The 19,474-nt window shown below is 33.6% G+C and overlaps 1 protein-coding gene across 1 annotated transcript in view; it reads left to right on the top strand.

The window, feature by feature from the left end:
- LOC139529050 (mitogen-activated protein kinase 1-like) overlaps positions 1-19,474 on the top strand; it is a gene marked incomplete in the record, with an annotated part of 58,932 nt that overhangs the window by 17,366 nt on the left and 22,092 nt on the right. Inside the window, 1 exon segment of the mRNA XM_071325291.1 lies at positions 7,492-7,547. Within this exon segment, the coding sequence (XP_071181392.1) occupies positions 7,492-7,547 (56 nt within the window).

Below are 19,474 nucleotides of genomic sequence, written 5' to 3'. Positions count from 1 at the left end.
TTAGGTTGCCGATTCTACTGTCATAAAAATTCCCGATATAGACAAGGAGATCTAAAATAGATAAATGCAGTTGGGGGATAATGGCTTCACTTGTTGGAACTATTGTAGTACTATATTAGACTAGAGCGATCAATTTGTTATTTACCATGTCGTCATAATGTTTCCATGAAAGTGCAGATTATACGAAACATCGTTACGTCACCGTTTACTCGTGTGATGCAAATATTTGTCAATGTTTTTTGTACATGTACTCTTGAAAGCATCTATATTATGAGATCAGCTTCTATTTATAGAATTGTGTGAACTTTCTCTATGGATAAGCTGTAAAATTTTATTATAGAAGAAAAATTCTCGACACTTACGGTACTCAACCAAAATTGTTGAAAAATGATTTATGTATGGTTATAATATATTAGGTAGTCTGAAAACACAACTAAATATTTTCATTATAAAGGGTAAAAAACTAATTTAACTGCCACCATTTGTTGAATAAATTCTCAAATTAAAGATGAAAGTTAACAGGAGAAAACAATTTGATTAGCCATCTGTGTCTACATAGTAATAACTGTAAACATTATATTTCTGTTTCATCCTTGAAATCAATTAGCCAGCTATTGACATCGTTCGAAAGTGAACAGACAGTTTGTTTGAAAGACAATGATGTCAAAATGAAGGGGAAAAATCTATATCTATTTTAATCAAGTTTTATTTGGAATAGATATATACAACAAGATATACATGATATATAGATAGATATAAGACAGTGGCGGATCCAGCCTCAAACGAAAGGGGGGTGCTGGATAAATCAGAGTCGCAAAGCGACTCTACCGACCTCGTAGAGGTCGTTTTACGGCAGGGGGTACGGGGGCCGCTCAAGGCCCCCGGAAGCTCTGAGAAAAATGCTGCAAAATCCTGCATTCTGACGATTTCCTGGCACTTAATTTCTGTTTTTTGAAACCATACTTTTTAATGTTTTTTATATGTAGTTCAACAATTTTGAGCAAAAACAGGTTTTCCGCGATATACTAGTACCATGCAAAAGTTTTAAACAGTGGAGCTGATATAAAAAGGTTATATATGGTGCCATAATACCTAGGCCATCGCACCACAAGTTCTAGTTCGGTCGTCATCGAAGCTTATTGATATTAAATATGGTATCACCAGTCATGTAGTTGATCAAAGGAATGTGGCTCTAAAGCAACTAAGTTCCGACTGAACATATTTGACGTATAAGTGTACATATGACGAAGATCCGCAATCTCCAAACAGAGTTATCGGCGGCCCCTTGTCCTATGTGGGAGAGCAACGGATGATAAATCCGGTTAGAGATTGGAAAATCCATTCCGAGTTCAAGTTTCAGAGAAATCAGTTTAAAACCAAAGGTAAACCTCAATTTGACGGACGATTACGAACGACAGAAAGGCTGATCAACTAAACGTCTGTCAGCAAAGTTGAACAAGGAGATGGTTCAAAAGTAGTACATTTATGGTTCAAACTCAAATCGTCTTTCGATTGTCTTAATGCATTATTTAATTTAATGACTCAAACACAAAATATAGAACAGACTGATCTGACTGAGTAATAACTACAACTCCGATATTTAATTCTCTGACAATTATGTACATATATTTTTTTCAAAATTGAACAAGAACAAAATGTTCCATCTAAAAGATGTTTTTTCCAATATAAAAATGAATATGCATGTACCCATATTATATGTTATCCTGGAAGATATCAATTCAAAAACTAGTACAAGTTCAGCACTGAAGATTGATAAATGTCAAAATGGTAAAGAAGTTAATGTGTAAATTGTTAATCATTTGCTGTAAGTAGACTGTTTTTAAACATACGTCTTCGATGAGATTGGATAAAAAGTTTACAAATGTCTTCAATGTTGATGTCAACATCTCCGTGAACATTCATAAGTGTAAGTCCTGCCAGTCTTTCATCTCCTATACTGTTTCGTAGATATGTTTTTGTCCTACGTAGGGTGGAAAAGGATCTCTCGGCTTCACAACTTGTTACTGGCAATGTACAACCAATTATTAGAAGTTTCCTGATATTTGGGAATATGTCTTCATCAGCGACGTTCAGACATCGAGTAAACTGTCTGGCAGTGGATCCTTTCCCTCCCAAAACCTATTCCATAACTGCAACTTAGATCTGAGAGATGAAGGGGCGACTAAATCATCTTTCCAAAACGACAGTTTTTTAACAAAATCCTCAATATCACTGATTGACTTTGAAGAACTTGGAAGCAATCCAAACAACTCAACACCAACTCTGTCTTGAGATTGAAACCGGGTTTTCATCTCAGTATCTAAATGGACACTAAATGGAATAGCCATATTTCTACGGAAGTATTCTTCTGCAGAATCACTCGTAGCATTAGCTCTGTTTGTCTGTCGACCTGTTATTCTTGGTTTTGTTATTTCTGTACCAACTAGAGCTGCAAGTGCCTCAGCATCCTTGAACCAAGTTCGAAAAAGGTCATCGATATCTTTACGATACTGAGATATTGTTGTTTTAGCATTGTCTATGTATTGGTAAGCAGAATATATATCTTGCTCCCTTTTCTGTAATTTTACGGCAGTGGGTTTTATAACTTCCAAGCAATTCTTCACAGTGACAAAAGCAACGATAAACATGGAACTTTCCATAGTATGCAAGAGACCTTGTGCCTTTGTCCTTGTTTCTCTGTCCCATTCCACCGGACCATGAGGTAAATCAACAAGAGCCTCTGCATTTTCTAAGTTCAAAATACCTTCAAATGTACGGCATATGGTTGTATATAGTTCATAGAAAGTTTCATAACATTGATGTCTTTCAATCCAACGGGTTTTGCAAAGACCTTTGATTTTTTTCACGTTGGAAGGAATTTCAAGCCGTTCGATTACAAGTTCAAAATAGGTTTGTCTTTTTGGGGAATTATGGAAGAACAAGTAAACTTCATTTAAAGAATCTATCATGTTGCGAACAGAAGGTATCTTGCAAGCTGCAGCAATACTAAGATTTAAAACATGGCTGTTGCAGTGAACATACAGTGCTAATGGAGATACTTCTTTAATACGAGCCTGGACCCCAACTCTTGCCGATGACATGGCTCCTGCTCCATCGTAGCCTTGTCCTCTGCATTTGTTGACATCTATTCCGTGACGACTGAGCGAATCAATAATACATTGAGCTATTTTGTTGCCAGATGTTCTATTTAAATGTACAAAGTCGAAAAAAATTTCCTTAATTTCAACATTTTGGTTATTAGCTGATACAAAACGTAGGCATAATGCAAGCATCTCATGGTTAGATACGTCAGTTGTCTCGTCAGCTATGATTGTGAAAACAGCTCCTTCGTCCTTTAGCTGTGCGGTCAATTTGTTTCTAATGTACATACCTACGATTTCAATTACCTCATTTTGAATCGTCTTTGATGTGTATTTTGCATTTTTATTTCCTGGACTTTCCAAGTGAGTTTTTAGAGTGTCATCTGACTTTGCAAGTAAGTTCAAAATGGCTAGGAAATTACCTTTATTAGTAGCTTGACTTGGCGTTGTACTATCATCCTGATGTCCTCTCAAAGCTATGTTTTGCTTTCCACAAAGTACGATAGTTTGGACGATTTTGTGAAGTATATGACAATTCAAATTGTAGTTTTTCTCATTTATTGATGAAAGTTTGTACTGGATACTCTCTTGGGGTTTCGAATAATTATTAAGAAACTCAGAACTTAGTGACACAGACTCTTTGTGATACTGACAGTTTGCATGAGTCTGCAAGACGCCGTCTTTTCCGGTTGCTTTTGATAAATTAGTGAAGGGTCGGTTTACCAAAACTGCATTTTTTATTCGTTCATTCTTTGGTTGGAATAGAACACAGAACTTACACAAACCTCCTTGTTGTTTTGGACTATAGACTAACCATGGATATTGCGTTAACCAAGATCTTTGAAAACTTAATGTATATTGCCTTTTCTGTTTGCCCTTTGTAATATGCTGTTTTATAAAATCAGTATAATTTTCATCAGGAAAAAAATGATCCTTCAGGAATACATGTTTTTGTTCATCCGTGATCGACGATATGGAGCCAAAAATATCTCCAACATCATGTGACAAGAAATCGGGGTTTGTCGAACTGACACATGTAGCCGTGTCTGCGTCTGCCTCAGTTTCATTAACGATAGGAATAACGTCAGGGATTGGACTATTTTCTAAATTTACGGGAATAGAGTTAATATCGATATCCATATTAGAGCTATGGTTAAGGTTTGTGTCGTCATTTGTGTCATCTGAGACAAAAAGTGTGTCTGGGTCCACGTTTATACTGTCCCTCGATGTAGCAAACGATTCATAATCCATGCTGTCTGTGTCACCCATACATTGGTCATTACCAACATTGGTCACTTCTTCCGGTCTTACCATCAACGCGAAGTGGTTTGGTTCAAAACGGAATCCCTGACGTGAATCCAAATCGCCGTCACGTGTCCACATGATTCCAAATGTTGGTTGGTTGTTATTGCTTTCTGAATAGTTATATTGTCGTACAGGATAAATTATTCTGTGAAACAAGGATCGAAAACCTTCATTTACAGATGGATATACAGAAAATATTGGCCTGTCCATGATGTTTACGAGAGCTAAAAGATGAATCAAAGACGACCAACGGAAATTCCGGCATGTTAACCTTGCTTCAAATTTTACGGTGGAATTCTTACATCGTACTCTATCAAATTCATCACAAGATTCATCGGTTAGTAATAAAGAAAAAATTGTATCTATATGAACGGTGAACATCCTATTGTCAGATTGTGCTTCGCGAAGAACAGGATGATTGGCATATTGCTCGGCATTGAGATAAAGCTCTGCTGCAACCAGATATCGCAACAACGTTGAATGTCTGTCGTCACCTACAACCAAAATTATTATCTATTATCGGACTGTAAAAAAAGTAGACCGCATCGAGACGCGGAGCGTCGAGGTGGTCATGCAAGGACTAAGTTCATCCCCTAGCTTGAACCCGAGGTCAAAGTTAGTAACTCACTTACACAAAACTATTGTTTACAATAAACAGATCTTTACAAAACATACAGATGAAAACTTTGAAGGTAATGTAGAAAGAATAAAAGTTATCCAAATGAAACTAGCAAAGGTAGATCACAAAGTATATTTGTATGGACGTTAAAGAGGAGCTAGTTATCCGAGTATTTTCATAATTTTTATAATTCCCTTTTAAAAACGTTAAAGTGATTTTGTATCATTTTTGCAAGGTTTTAAAAGTTTTAAAATTGCGTTATCCTTGAAAACGTCTTTCCCCCTCCCCCTTTGTTTTTGATTTTTTGGTTAATTTGATGTTGGTTTTTTAATTTACTTAAATTTAGCATTTTTTATTTGTTTAGTGTTTGTCAAGGTTTTTTTTTTTGGGGGGGGGGGGGGGGGGGGGGGGGGGGGGGGGGGTCGATACTAGCGGGAATTCATATGGCACTTGGCAGCCTGCCGAGGTGTTCAAGCTTGAACACCTCCTTTTTAATATGAACACCGACTTTTTTCATATGAACACCTCGGCTTGCTGCCGAGTGTTGGTACGTGCATCGAATTTAGGTTGATACGAAAATGAAAACCCGACTGTAAACAATAAAACTTACTATTGTGTTATCCAATATATCCCCATAATCGTTGAGTGTGTGTGTGTGTGTGTGTGTTTTAGGTAATATTATTTTACATAAAATTAAATGGTGGTTTCATTGCCAATCTCATTTCTTCAGTCAAGAGGCATCATTGACATGAACGAATTTGGGTTTGACGTTTATAAATTTGATTTCTTTGATTATTTAAAACTGTACAGTAACACTGAGTTTTAACTTTTATTTACTCACTCGAAAAATATTCCGAAACACTGTTATACAAACAGTTTCCATTCCCCAAGGTTTTTACGGCAATCAATCCACAATCTTCTGGTTTTAAAACATTTGATAAAGTGTCAATTGAAGCACTGGAACGTAGATTTTGTGGATCATCATCACTGACATTTAGAGCATGTTTTAGATGTTGGTGGTAATATATAAAACTCGATCTAATATCTTCTTCATTGTTACTATTTATGAGCTCTTTCATCGACCTAAGTTCATCAGTATCCATGATTCTATTCATAACAAACGTAAGTTAACGTCGCAGCACGCTGGTGTCAACCAGTAAAAAATCCGGATTTTGGATGGACCTACTTAGGTAAGAAATCCGGATTATAAACAGAACTACTATGTGTACAGGACTCAAATTTAGAATACAGATAATTGAGGGATGTTTGTTAAAGTAAAGGACCCCCCCCCCCCCCCCAAAAAAAAAAAAACAAAAAAAAAACAAAAAAAAAATTGGCAAAACCAAAGGGGGGTGCGCACCCCCGGAACCCCCCCCTCTGGATCCGCCAATGTAAGACTTGTGTTGAATTAGTGAGATACAGATAGATTATATATAAGATTTGTAGTGTTACTTTGACATTTGAAATAAATGTCTATAAGTAAAGAATTGATATATTTTGCCTTAAGACAAATTATAAGAAAAAGTTACTGTCTGAACATTGTTTGAATGAACAGCAAAATAAAAATATCAAAATAATTTGAAAGCAGTAAGAGGTAGGAAAAAATGTTTGTGCTCACTGTTTTTCCAAAACATTGCTTAACCATGGTAACTAAAATTTGAGCACCAATAAAGTTGGTATTGCAGTGTATTGAAAATTCCATTATATATGATTTTGGTATCTTTTGTACAATTTTGACACTGAGCATTTTGAAGTAAAGGAGTAGGTCCGGTAAGGGCCGATTTCAGTCTCAATTTTCAAGTTCATCTAACGAAAGATTTTAGACACTTTCTAAACACTTAAGTGTCTATTTCAATTGATTCAATTAGTTAACGGGGAAGATTTTAACTTAATAAGTCATTTAAAACGCCCCGATTCAAGCTTAAATATGAAAAATCTATCAAATATGCCAAAAATCGTCACTATTCAGATGGTTTTTGTCAAAAATGAAAGTGGCCGCATCCGTGTTCATCCTTAACCTTTATATATATTATGTATTATCATCAAATACAACTTACATTTCAATATTATGAATGAACACGAATGCGGCCACTTTCATTTCAGACGGAAACCGTCTAAAATTTAACTAAAATGCTACAATTGTGAAGATTTCAGTAATTTAGCATGACTTAATGATGCTAGTACCCGATATATGTGCATTGTTTTGTCAAAAACAGCCCATATTTATATAGCAGAAGCATTCTACTTTGCAATAAATATCTAAACGATTACATTTTCACAATTTTCTAAAACTGCTATATTTTGAGGCCAAAAAGGGGTCTTACTGAACCTACTCCTTTGTAAATGTTCATAGATCTGGCCAAAATCTGTATATGGTATCAATATAAATTTGTTAACAGCTTGTATTCAGACAAAAAAAAAAGATATTGTAACTTTAGCAATAATTTAATCTTGTTTATTTTTCAGATTATCAATATTCAAGACATTCTCAGAGCACCAACATTAGATGATATGAAAGATGTGTATCCTTTTCAGTTTTTGTATCGCTTGACTGAATAAAAAAGCGAGACTTAGATGTGCTGTTCTGGTGGCGGCGTCAACAATATATTAGTTTGTGATTAGGCCTAGTTTGTGGTGAACCACAAGTGGAAGGTCAATGATATTTGGTATGCAGTTGTATTAGCATTGACACATCACATTTCCATGCAGATGGTTATGCCATGTACCTCAGTCATGGTTCATTGACTTTGAATATTAGCCTTACCATTTTAATTGCAACATTTGCATAATCAAAATTACAAAATTGCGAGCCATATCTCTGTGATAACAGTTTATTTCTACATGTTAGATTGATTAATTAACTGTTGGTATTTAATGCAACTTTCAGCATGCTTGAAATTGGCTATATCCTGGTTGCCTGAGTCTTATGCGATAGAGAATTAAAGTACAAGTTCATATAGAGCCACCACCCTTCTGCATTAAAACTGGCAATCTTTGGCGATGAGATTGGATTTGAACATACTTTCTAGGATTGGGGATCCAACACAGAACCTCAGTGTAGACAGGCTAGTGTTCACTAGATTGACTTCTAAGACCACTTGACCATGAGTAAGACCCTCACTGTAAGAAAAAGAAGTTAGAAAAATACTAAAATGTCTTGAAGAGTATGGTCATGTAATACCGTGTAGTAGGTTATTTTCGCAGGGTGTAAATTTTTGCTTATTTTTTTGCAGATAGAACAAAATCGCCAATATATTCCACCAATTTAAAAGTGCACATGCAAAGGTATAGAAAAAAACATTGAATCCCCCAAAATAATATCAACCGCCAAAATATTTTGTATACCTTATTCATTGAAAATTCTGAAATTTTACAACCAAGAAAATAACCTGCTGTACGATATATGCACTAAAAAAGTATAAGATAACATTTTTTTGTGGATTTTGTATGTTGGTAAAGATGAACCACACATTTTGATGGTCAATGGAATACAATCTTTTTAAATGCCTGTATGCAGAGTTTGGCTAAATCGTGCAATCAAATATCCAAGAAAATAAATTTTTCATTAATCCACAAAAATAGGTACACTTGAAAATGAATGTATCCCCCACAATTCGCTAATTCTAGACATCAATATGTAATGCAGCACACTTTTATTTTGTTCAATTGTTTTATAATTAAAACAGAAACTTTTCATTATAGGGTTGTAGTAGCATGTTTATTGAAATCGATTAAAGCACTGAAGTTAGAACATAATTAATTCATTTGTTAATGTAGTTTACCAAAAAAAAAAAAATGTAATTAGATATTTAATTTGAAAGGAGCAGTGAAGAAAACTTCAAAAGAAATGAGCCAAATGAAATAAACAATAAGTTGCAGTCTTACATCATTGTACATGCTAGTCAATTATTGTGTAATTGTGCAAAAAATTTGCTCCATCCACTTGGAAAACAGGGGCAATATCATCAAGAGTCTCTTTAGACATAGCTATCAAGGCTAATTACATCATACAGTTTAAATGTTGGTTTAATTATGTGTTAATTGTAAGTCAGTTTCCTCATGTCTCATTGAGATAGTTGTCTGAGCATTGATGTGCATTACAGCACAGCTGGATTTTGTAATTTACGTCTTGGTCCAATCTTTAAAAATTGTTGCAAAATGTATTTAAGTTGTCTTATGAGGGGAAAAAATAATTGTTAGAAGGTTCCCGAGGCATTCATTATGACTCATAGGGTGGAAAGGGTTTGGGGTGAGAGGGGTGTGGCTAAAAGCTACATACATGATATATGGCTAAAAGCTACATATACATGATATATGGCTAATGCATTAACCTTAAACAAGGCCAACTGAGTGACTCGTAATGTTGCTTTGGTGTGTGTTATAAATGTTTAGGTTTCTTAAAATGGGACTCAATGAAACCACTAGATCACCACATTTGAGAAAAAAATCTTTATAAATTTAGGTCAAAGCTTGTCAAAACTAATTTTTATACGACCGCAAAAATTTTAATTTTTTGGTCGTATATCAGTCAGAGCTCTGACATAAACAAGTCAGAACAAAATGACTTCTTCAAGTCAGAAAATGTTTTGAAATTCTGACCTGTACGGGTCAATTTTTGTTTTGCATAGTTTTCCATCGAGTCCGTCAAACCAGAAGATATTTTGAATTTGCCGCCGATCTAAGACATATACGATCACGTGGTTTTTTGCGAGAGATCACGTGTTTGAGAGTCGTTGTTTTGGGAGTTTCTCGAACGAGAAGTTATTGAAAATATAGTGATTATTTACGTTTTTTTAGTGAAAATCAAGGTCAATGTGGTCATTTTCAGAAGGTAATACATATTACCTCCGTATTTTCATGGCCATTTTAATATTTTTTGCGTGTGAAGAAGGTCTTTGCAAGTGATTTTGTTGCTGTTTCATGAAGGCGCGTGACCTGTAAATACGGACGCGTGGCCTTTGAGATGACCTGGTGTCTGACAATTCTGACTTGTTCAGGTCAGAAAATGTTGTTATGATAATGACCTGTTATTTTCGGGAGACAACTCGTGTTGTCTTAACAGTATTAACATTAATAACCAGTCAGTGCAATTTTAAAAGTAAAATTATTGCTTCGAGCTGAACATCATCACGTGATTTTTCTATTTTTAAACTCAATCATGAATTGACTTTTTAACCTTTCCGAGTTTGCGGCTTATAAATATATTTGTTTTTTCGTTTCTCCCAATGAGAAAAACGATCTTTTGAATATTGATATTAATGAAAATGAAATGAAATCGGAATAATTTTAATAAAGGAAAAGGGAAGGGAGGGTTTAACTAAAGAACCGAAATATTTTTTTTATTTTTATTTTAAAAATGACTAGAACACACCCGCGAAATCGCGGGGAAATAGAGCGTAATAACTGTATGTAAACTGTAAAAAAAAATATACTGACTGAAGAATTTCAGGAGAGGTATCAAAAGTCAAAGGTACTTAGGGACTGGGCACATTTTTTTGCCCTCCCCCTATTTTCCAAATACCCCGATTTTTATCCCTTCTGTTTTTGTAACAAAAACAGTTATTCATAGTAAATAAATGTATGTAAGTATACAGAAATATATCCGCAGTGACCGCCGTTGATATTAAACCATAAGTGGATCCCAAGGGGGGGGGGGGCTGGGACCCTGGGAATCACTGAAGCATGAGAGGAACCCCCCCCCTCCGTTTAGGTCAGTCAGCGCCCCCTCCCTCATGAAAGGTTCTGGATCAGCCACTTTAAACTAATTGATAGTAAATAGCAAATATTATTCATTTTCGTTTTCCTCCCTAAATAACCCAAACTGAAACACGTTAAGCAAGGATGATGCATGCTAGAACTCAAAATGATAGCACAAAGCAAATTTATATACTTTATTCATAGTCTTTGTATGTTCAAAGTACAGAAAAACACAAACCGGAAGACTAAAGTTTTGTCCAATGATGGGAAAATATCCGGACGCATTCTTTTTCGTTTTTATCCCAAAATAACCCAAACTGAATGATCATAAGAATGGATGACAAATGCGACTATACATGTTACCTATAGGACACAGAGGCATGATGATTAATTTATTGTGGAAGGAGGAGAAGCGACAACCAAAATGAGGTCTTCTGGTTTAATAGTATAGATTTTAACTTGAGAACATTATAAAGAGATTCACAAAACGGGTTTTTCAATTATGAACATGGAATATGATATTAAAAACAAATCAAATGAAATGTAGGGTAAGGCTCCAGGGATCACCCTACCCCTGTCATTTGACAATGTTGAACAGTTGAGATCCCTGCCCCTAAACTCAATTTTTTCTCTCTGTAAAGTATAATGAAATATACCAGGCTAGTCTCTATGGGTCGCCCCACCCCTTGTCATTTGAGAATGATCTTATATCTTGAAAATGGTCGAGATCCCCACCTGTAAACCATATATATATTCCTTTTTAGCTCACCTGGCCTAAAAGGCCATGTGAGCTTTTCTCATCACTTGGCGTCCGTCGTCGTCGTCGTCGTCGTCGTCGTCGTCGACGTCGTCGTCGTCGTTAACAATTTTTCAAACATCTTCTCCTCTGAAACTACTGAATGGATTTGAATGAAACTTAGCATGATTGTTCCTTAGTATATCCTGCACAAAATGTGCGCTTCGATTTTTGATCCGTCAAAAAACATGGCCGCCGTTACTTAAAATAGAACATAGGGGTCTAATGCAGTTTTTGGCTTATATCTCAAAAACGAAAGCATTTAGAGCAAATCTGACATGGGGTAAAAATGTTCATTAGGTCAAGATCTATCAGCCCTGAAATTTTCAGATGAATCAAACAAACCATTGTTGGGTTGCTGCCACTTATTTGGTAATTTTAAGGAAATTTTGCAGTTTTTGGTCATTATCTTGAATATTATTATAGATAAAGATAAACTGTAAACAGCAAAAATGATCAGCAAAGTAAGATCTACAAATAAGTTAATATGACCAAAATTGTCAATTGACCCCTTAAGGGGTTATTGTCCTTTAATGACAATTTTTCACCTTTTGTTCATTATATTTGCTAACTTTAAAAAATCTTCTCCTCTGAAACTACTGAATGGATTTGGTTAAAACTTAACATGATTGTTCCTTAGATTATCCTGCACAAAGTGTGTGCTTCGATTTTTGATCCGTCAAAAAACATGGCCGCCGTTACTTAAAATAGAACATAGGGGTCAAATGCAGTTTTTGGCTTATATCTCAAAAACGAAAGCATTTAGAGCAAATCTGACATGGGGTAAAAATGTTCATTAGGTCAATACCTATCAGCCCTGAAATTTTCAGATGAATCAAACAACCAATTGTTGGGTTGCTGCCACTTAATTGGTAATTTTAAGGAAATTTTGCAGTTTTTGGTCATTATCTTGAATATTATTATAGATAAAGATAAACTGTAAACAGCAAAAATGATCAGCAAAGTAAGATCTACAAATAAGTCAATATGACCAAAATTGTCAATTGACCCCTTAAGGGGTTATTGTCCTTTAATGACAATTTTTCACAATTTGTTCATCATATTTGCTAACTTTAAAAAATCTTCTCCTCTGAAACTGCTGAATGGATTTGGATGAAACTTAGCATGATTGTTCCTTAGATTATCCTGCACAAAGTGTGTGCTTCGATTTTTGATCCGTCAAAAAACATGGCCGCCGTTACTTAAAATAGAACATAGGGGTCAAATGCAGTTTTTGGCTTATATCTCAAAAACGAAAGCATTTAGAGCAAATCTGACATGGGGTAAAAATGTTCATTAGGTCAAGATCTATCAGCCCTGAAATTTTCAGATGAATCAAACAAACCATTGTTGGGTTGCTGCCACTTAATTGGTAATTTTAAGGAAATTTTGCAGTTTTTGGTCATTATCTTGAATATTATTATAGATACAGATAAACTGTTAATAGCAAAAATGTTAAGCAAAGTAAGATCTACAAATAAGTCAATTTGACCAAAATTGTCAATTGACCTCTTAAGGAGTTATTGCCCTTTAAAGACTTTTTTCACAATTTGTTCATCATGTTGACTTACTTTAAAAAATCTTCTCCTTTGAAACTGCTGTATCAATTTCAGCCAAACTTAGGCTAAATGAGTTTTAGAGTTTCAGAGTATCTAGTATAAATTTTATATTTCATTTCCTTGTATGTCAAGAAACATAGCTCCTATGGCTAAAATAGAACATAGGAGAAAATGATTTTTTTTTTGCTTTTGAAGAAAATAGGACGATTCAAAGAACATTTAAATAAATTGAAAAGCCAAAATAATCATTGATGAGAGATTAAACCAAAAAATTCAGGTGAGCGATTCAGGCTCTTGAGAGCCTCTTGTTATAATGTCAAATTGAATTGAATGAAATATACCGGGCTAGTCTCTGGGTTTGCCCCCTCCCCTGCCATTTGCGAATGTTCTTATATTTTGTAAACGGTCGAGATCCCCACCCCTAAACTATATGTATTCTTGTATGGTAAAATAAAACAAACCCAATGTAATATAGAAGTCCCTTGGGGGGAGGGGGGGTTCACCCCTACTGTGTGAAAACATGTAAATGGTCAAGATCCCCACCCCTGAACCATATATATTAGTGTAAGGGACAACAAGACAAATCAAATGAAATAAAGATAAAGTCCCTTGGCGTCACCCCACCCCTTAAGCCTATATATTATTATATGGGACAATACAATGAATCAAATGAAATAAAGGGAAAGTCTATGGGGGTCATCCCCATCCCCCTTTTTGAAATGGTCTGGATCACCATCCCTAAACCATATAATATTCCTGTTCGTCATTTCAAGAAGATTTGAATGACATACAGGGTCAATCCCTAATTATGTGGCATATATGTTTTCCTATGAAGTTAACCATCTATAATTCTTACCCCAGATGCTTAGCCACATAAAGCATTAACCTTTTATTTGAAATATAGATAGTCTTTGTTTCTACAGAAGTGAGAAGAACATTGGAAGTCAGTATGTTCTGACTTATAAAAGTCTGAATGTTCTGATTCATAAAAGTCTGAATGTTCTGACTTATTAAAGTCTGAATGTTCTGACTTTAATTTAATAAGGCCAGAAAGACTCCGAATAATCTGAAGATAATGACTTGTTTTTAATGTTTAGAGTATTTAAGAATATGAATGCTCTTGTCATGCTAGTACCATAAGAAACCCTGACAAGATTTTGTTCCCAAAAAAATATATATTAAGAATAACAAGTGTAAAATTGAACATAAATTACAAAGTTATAAATGTTGCTAAAAATCTATTTAAAAAACACCCAATAGATAGTTGTAGTGAAAATATTATGTATGCACTTCTTGAAGGACAACAAAGTCACCAAACTTAGTCTGATTTTCTAAGTATTTTCTCCTCAACATTTTTTTAACAGAACATGATTTGACCTGTTTAAGTCAGTTCACAGAAAAAAAATCCGATCAAACTAGGTTTCTTCATCTTAGCCCCCCCCCCTTTTTCTCCTTATCTGAATCTGCTACTGTTGGGATAATTAATTTTTTTTTAAGAAACAATAAATGGTTTTTAGAATAATGATTTTTTACAACCAAAAGTTCTATATGTTAACTTTACAGAAAAAAAAGTCATGAAAATACAGAAATAAAATAAATTTTTAAGATATAAATTTGATGAAATTTGTTAAAAAAAATATATTTGAATATAAAATATACCAAATACATTTTTTTTATAGTCTTCAATATTGTGACTTGAGGGGACCATATTTCATCAGTCTTTTATCTGGTTTGTCATACATTTTAAAATCAATATGAAAATCCTAGACTTAAAAGTTGACATAAGTTTAGTTTCAACTGACTCTTTGAAGTCAGAACATGATTTGACCTATTAAAGTCAGTTTACAGAGAAAATTAAATCCAATCAAAACTAGGTCTTCTTCTTCTAAGCCCCCCCCCCCCCCCCCCTTTTCCCTTTTATTTGAATCTGCTACTGTTGAGTTAATTAATTGATAAGTTTATTAGAAACAATTCAGTGGTCATGAAAATACAAAAATATAATAAAATTTAAAGATGATTTGATGAAATTTGTAAACAAAATATATTTGAATATAAAATATTAGTTCTCATTATTGTGACTTTATTATTGGGTGTCTTTTATCTGATTTTCCCATACGTTCTTAAATGCATATATTTATGACAATGCCAGACTTAACAGTTGTAATAATAAGTTAAAGTGAAGTTTTTGACTGACTCTTTGAAGTCAGAACATAATTTGACCAGTTTAAAACAAAATACATTTAAATATTGAATAATCAGTATGCAAAATAAACTTTTTTATAGTCCTCATTAATTATTGCGCTGTATGGGGACCTTATTTCCTCTGTCTTTTATCTGGCTTTTCCGTACATTTTTAAATCAATACGAAAAAACTAGACTTAAAAGTTGAAATAAGTTTAGATGGGACTGACTTTTTGAAGTCAGAACACGATTTGACCTGTTAAAGTCAGTTGACAGGAAAAAAATGTCCTATCAAAGTTAGGTGTTCTTCCTCTAATCCCCCTCCCCACTAAATATCAATCTGCTACTGTTGAGTTAATTAATTACTGACTTTTTTTAGAAATAATTCAGTCAAATGGTTATTAAAATATAAATTTTTTTTGCAACCACAAGTTCCATGTTTTAACGTTAATTAACTTAACAGAAAAGAAAAGTCATGAAAATACAGAAATAATACAATATTTGTTTTTTTAGACAATTTCATGAAAATCTCTAAAAAACAAAATGCATTTGAATTTTGAATATATCAAATAAAAATGTTCCATACATTTTAAATCAATATGAAAATCCTGGACTTAAAAGTTGAAATAAGTTTAGTTTTGACAGACTCTTTGAAGTCAGAACATGATTTGACCTGTTAAAGACAGTTTACAGAAAAAAAAATCCAATCAAACTAGGTTTCTTCATCTTAGCCCCCCCCCTTTTCCCTTATTTGAATCTGCTACTGTTGAGTTAAAAAAAAAAATAAGAAACAATTCAGTCAAATGGTTTTTAGAATAATGTTTTTTACAACCAAAAGTTCTATTTGTTAACTTAACAGAAAAAAAGTCATGAAAATACAGAAATAGAATAAATTTTTAAGATATTAATTTGATGAAATTTGTTAACAAAATACATTTGAATATAAAATATACCAAATACATTTTTGTATAGTCCTCATTATTGTGACTTAAGGGGACCTTATTTCATCAGTCTTTTATCTGGTTTCTCATACATTTTAATATCAATATGAAAATCATAAACTTAAAAGTTGAAATAAGTTTAGTTTTGACAATGTTTGACTGACTCTTTAAAGTCAGAACATGATTTGACCTGTTAAAGTCAGTTTACAGAGAAAATCAAATCCAATCAAAACTAGGTCTTCTTCTTCTAAGCCCCCCCCCCCTCTCTTCCCCTTTTTCCCTTATCTGAATCTGCTACTGTTGAGTTAATTAATTGATAGGTTTATTAGAAACAATTCAGTCAAATGGTTTAAAATAATATATTTTAAAACCAAAAGTTCCATGTGTTAACTTAACAGAAAAGAAAGGTCATGAAAATACAAAAATATAATAAAATTTAAAGATGATTTGATGAAATTTGTAAACAAAATTCATTTGAATATAAAATATACCAAACACATTTTTTTATAGTCCTCATTATTGTGACTTTATTATTGGGTGTCTTTAACTGATTTTCCCATACATTCTTAAATGCATGACAATGCCAGACTAAAAAGTTGTAATAATTAGCTATAGTGAAGTTTTTGACTGACTCTTTGAAGTCAGAACATAATTTGACTGGTTTAAAACAAAATACATTTAAATATATTGAATATATGCAAAATAAACTTTTTTATAGTCCTCATTATTGCGCCGTATGGGGACCTTATTTCCTCTGTCTTTTATCTGGCTTTTCCGTACATTTTTAAATCAATATGAAAAAAACTAGACTTAAAAGTTGAAATAAGTTTAGTTGGGACTGACTCTTTGAAGTCAGAACACGATTTGACCTGTTAAAGTCAGTTGACAGAAAAGAAAATGTCCAATCAAAACTAAGTCTTCCTCCTTTAAGCCCCCTCCATATCTGAATCTGCTACTGTTGAGTTAATTAATTCATAATTTTTTTTAAGAAACAATTCAGTCAAATGGTTTTTAAAATAATGTTTTTTAAAACCGAAAGTTCCAAATGTTAATTTAACAGAAAAAAAGTCATGAAAATATAGAAATATAATAAAATTTTAAAATAATTTGGAGAAATTTGTTAACAAAATACATTTGAATATTAAATAATAGTATACCAAATACACTTTTTATAGTCCACATTTTTGTGACTTTATTATTGTGTGTCTTTTATCTGAGTTTCTTATACATTCTTAAATGCATATGACAATCCCAGACTTAAAGTTGCAATACTTAATTAAAGTATAGTTTTTTACTGACTCCTTGAAGTCAGAACATAATGTGACTTGTTCAAGTCAGTTTGCACAACGGGATTTACCTCAATGAAATATTAAGATATCAAAAATATACCAAATTATCTTTTATATATATAGTTCTTATATATAATTATAATTGTGACTTATTTTTTTGTGATTTTCTTTCCTACTTGTATCCATACATTCTAACAATCACATTACAATCATGATAATGCACGACTTTTACAGAACTTTGCAAGCCATTTAGTTTTTGACAGACTCTTTTAAGTCAGAACATGATTTGACCTGTTTAAGTCAATTTGTCCGAACATGCCCATTTGACCTGTTTAAGTCAATTTGTCTGAACATGATTTGACCTGTTTAAGTCAGATTGCAGAACAAATTTTCCAATCAAAGCTTAGGTGTACTTCCTTTAAGCCCTGCTTCTGAATCTGCCATTTGTGAATTTATTTGATAAATGTTTAGAAACAATTAAGTCAAATGGTTATTTATTTTAGGGGATCTTACATATATTTCTTATGTCTGACGTTCCCATACTTTCATTTAGTATCATATGTCAGTGCCCCACTCTAAAAATTTCAATAAATTTAGTTTTGGGCGGACTGTTTTAAGTCACAACATGATTTGACCTGTTTAAAAGAAAATGCATTTAAATATTGAATATACCAAATATGTTTTTTTATAGTCCTCATTGTGACTTTAGGGGACCTTTAATATTTTCTCTGTCCTATATCTGGCTTTCCCATACATTTTTAAATCAATATGACAGTGCTAGACTTAAAGGTTGAAATAAGTTTAGTTTTGACTGACTCTTTGAAGTCAGAACATAGTGTGACTTGTTTGAGTCAGTTTGCACAACAGTATTTACCTCAATGAAATATTAAAATAATAAATGTTTGCTCTTGATAAATTTAGCTAAAAGTGGATGAGAATAGATAACTTATTTTTTCCTTGGAAGATTTGAAGTATTGTCATGGTACTAGTAAATGTATCCAATATTGTATTTTGTAAATCTTTTGATATTGACAGAAAATTGTATGATCCATTTTTTCTGCTTTGGTTTTTGTTTGTATTTGGAAATGATTGAATTTGATGAGATAAATATATTATGTTAAGATTCTGGAAAGAAGAAGATATGACGAGCCCCACTTTTTAAACTCTTTGATTCGAAACTAGATTGATTGATTGATTGTTGGTTGCTTAACGTCCAGTGGCAAATATTTCATGCATATTCAGGACGAGAACAAGTTCACAATAAATACAATAGGTAGGTTGATATAACAGAGGCCATCTGGGATGGTGGCGGGGAAAATTGGACTGCCACTAAATAATGAGGGTATATTGGATAGGGACAGCAATTTTGCCTTGCAACAGGCCACCTACGGACCCCTCAAAGAGTTGTTGCAAGGGTTCTTAACGTGCAAAGTATGTGGCACTCTCTTCACACGAGACATCGGATTTAACGTCCCCCTTCTGACCGGACGTGACTGCGAACTTGATACATCCCGCACAGCCAAACGGACGCCCCACTCCCCGCAAGCGTTTTACTGCCGGTCGGGAGAAGACCAAGTGACCATATTTCTATACCCCAGTCACCCTTGGGGTATATTCGAAACTAGTAATCACTATATTTTATGGAGATTGATAACAAAGTGGTAGTAATGACTGCTTCAAATCAGAACAAAAATGACCTCTCTAAGTCAAAATGCATTAAAAAGGGACATAAATCTTATTAGAATATGAAGATATTAAGTCACAATATTTTATGCAAAAGCTGACCTGTGGAAGTCATTTTATGATAAATTAAAGTCTGACATAAACTGACCTGTACAAGTCATATTATGTTGAGTGCAAGAAGGGAGACTACACTTACATCAAATTATATCTGACCTATGAAAGTCATTTTATTCTGACTTGTTTATGTCAGAGCTCTGACTGTATATTGCTATCACGTTGGCGTCGTCGTCATCGTCCGAATAC

The sequence above is a fragment of the Mytilus edulis genome, chromosome 6 (assembly GCF_963676685.1).
Source record: "Mytilus edulis chromosome 6, xbMytEdul2.2, whole genome shotgun sequence".
NCBI classification, from domain to species: domain Eukaryota; kingdom Metazoa; phylum Mollusca; class Bivalvia; order Mytilida; family Mytilidae; genus Mytilus; species Mytilus edulis.
Note: the sequence above shows the minus strand (reverse complement) of the source record. Positions and strands in the feature narration are given on the sequence as shown.